The following is a 2,251-nucleotide window of genomic DNA, read 5'->3' as shown; positions in this document are numbered from 1 at the left end:
CCCTTCGCCCGCGCCAGCCTCAAAAGTGCCAAGCTGGAGAACGCGACGTTCTTCCACAAGCGCGAGCGGAGGATGCGCTTCCACATCCGCCGCGTGGTGAAAACTCAGGCCTTCTACTGGACCGTGCTGGGGCTGGTGGCGCTCAACACGCTCTGCGTCGCCATCGTCCACTACGACCAGCCCGAGTGGCTCTCCGACTTCCTCTGTGAGTGCCCCCGGACCCCCCCCCCCCGACCCCCCCCCCCCCCGGACCGCTCCCCCCCCGGCCCCCCTCCCCCTCCGCCCCCCCCCCCCCGCAGACTATGCAGAATTCATTTTCTTGGGACTCTTTATGTCCGAAATGTTTATAAAAATGTACGGGCTGGGGACGCGGCCTTACTTCCACTCGTCCTTCAACTGCTTCGACTGCGCCGTGAGTTGGTGGGATGGGGGGGACGGGGGGGGACGGGGGGGGATGGGGACGGGGATGGGGACAGGGACGGGACAGGGACGGGAGGGGGACAGGGACAGGGACAGGGATGGGAGGGGGACCACATGGGGACAGGGACGGGGACAGGGATGGGATGGGGATGGGACAGGGATGGGGATGGGAACAGGGACGGGATGGGGACAGGGACGGGGACAAGATGGGGACAGGGACGGGGACAGGACGGGGATGGGATGGGGACCAGATGGGGACAGGGATGGGGACAGGATGGGGACAGGGACGGGGACAGGATGGGGACAGGGACGGGACAGGGACGGGAGGGGGACCACATGGGGACAGGGATGGGGACAGGGATGGGATGGGGACAGGACGGGGACAGGGATGGGGTGGGGACAGGGACGGGATGGGGACAGGGATGGGGACAGGACAGGGACGGGATGGGGACCAGATGGGGACAGGGACAGGGATGGGATGGGGATGGGACAGGGACGGGGATGGGAACAGGGACAGGATGGGGACAGGATGGGGATGGGAAGGGGACCAGATGGGGACAGGGACAGGATGGGGATGGGATGGGGACAGGATGGGGATGGCGATGGGATGGGGACCAGGTGGGGACAGGGACAGGGCTGGGGATGGGATAGGGGTGGGGACAGAATGGGGATGGGATGAGATGGAGACCAAATGGGGATGGGGACGGGGACGGGACAGGGACGGGGACAGGATGGGGATGGGGACGGGGACGGGACAGGGATGGGGACAGGATGGGGATAGGATGGGATTGGGATGGGATGGGATGGGGATAAGGACGGGATGGGGACATGATGAGGACACAACAGGGACACAGCGGAGACTCAGTGGGGACACAATGGGGACATGATGGGAACACGATGGGGACTTGATGGGGACACGATGGGGATGTGGATGGGGACACGGTGGGGACACGATGCCCCCGCCCCCCCCCCCCCTATCATCGGGAGCATCTTCGAGGGGGGCTGGGCAGTTGTGAAGCCGGGAACATCCTTCGGGATCAGCGTGCTGCGAGCTCTCAGGTTACTGCGCATCTTCAAGGTCACCAAGTGAGTGCCCGCGGGCTGGGCGCCGCCTGTCCGTGTCCGTCTGTCCGTGTCCGTGTCCATCCGTGTCTGTCCACGTCCGTCTGTCCGTGTCCATCTGTCCGTGTCCATGTCCATCCATGTCCATGTCTATCCATGTCCATCTGTTCGTGTCCCTGTCCGTCTGTCCATGTCCGTGTCCGTGTCCGTCCGTGTCCGTCTGTGTCCGTGTCCGTCCGTGTCCGTCTGTCCGTGTCCATCTGTGTCCGTGTCTGTCCATGTCCCTGTCCATCTGTCCGTGTCCCTGTCTGTCTGTCCATGTCCGTCCGTGTCTGTCCGTGTCCGTGTCTGTGTCCGTCCGTGTCCATCTGTCCGTGTCCATCCGTGTCCGTGTCTGTCCATGTCCCTGTCCATCTGTCCGTGTCCCTGTCCGTCTGTCCATGTCCGTGTCCGTCCGTGTCCGTGTCCGCCCATGTCCGTCCGTGTCCGTCCGTGTCCCTGTCCATCTGTCCATCCGTGTCCGTGTCCACCCGTGTCCGCCCGTGTCCGCCCGTGTCCGTGTCCGCCCGTGCCCCCGCCGCAGCCCGGCTCTGCCCGCAGGTACTGGGCTTCCCTGCGGAACCTGGTGGTCTCCCTCCTCAACTCCATGAAGTCCATCATCAGCCTCCTCTTCCTCCTCTTCCTCTTCATCGTCGTCTTTGCCCTTTTGGGGATGCAGCTCTTTGGGGGACAGTGAGTGGCTCCCGGTCCCCCCCCCAACCCCCCCCCG

The 2,251-nt window shown here is 64.9% G+C and overlaps 1 protein-coding gene across 1 annotated transcript; it reads left to right on the top strand.

Moving 5' to 3' along the window:
- Positions 1–6: 6 nt before the first annotated feature.
- On the top strand, positions 7–2,233 carry LOC118159060 (voltage-dependent P/Q-type calcium channel subunit alpha-1A-like). The gene is made up of 4 exons (XM_035313700.1): positions 7–205; positions 300–414; positions 1,396–1,506; positions 2,083–2,233. Exons 1-4 carry the CDS (start codon positions 73–75, stop codon positions 2,216–2,218), a joined length of 495 nt encoding a protein of 164 aa, XP_035169591.1. The 5' UTR covers positions 7–72; the 3' UTR covers positions 2,219–2,233.
- The last annotated feature ends 18 nt before the right edge of the window (positions 2,234–2,251 follow it).

This window comes from Oxyura jamaicensis, unplaced genomic scaffold (genome assembly GCF_011077185.1).
Source record: "Oxyura jamaicensis isolate SHBP4307 breed ruddy duck unplaced genomic scaffold, BPBGC_Ojam_1.0 oxyUn_random_OJ66337, whole genome shotgun sequence".
NCBI lineage: Eukaryota > Metazoa > Chordata > Aves > Anseriformes > Anatidae > Oxyura > Oxyura jamaicensis.
The sequence above is the reverse complement of the archived record's forward strand: the minus strand, read 5'-3'. Positions and strand labels throughout refer to the sequence as shown.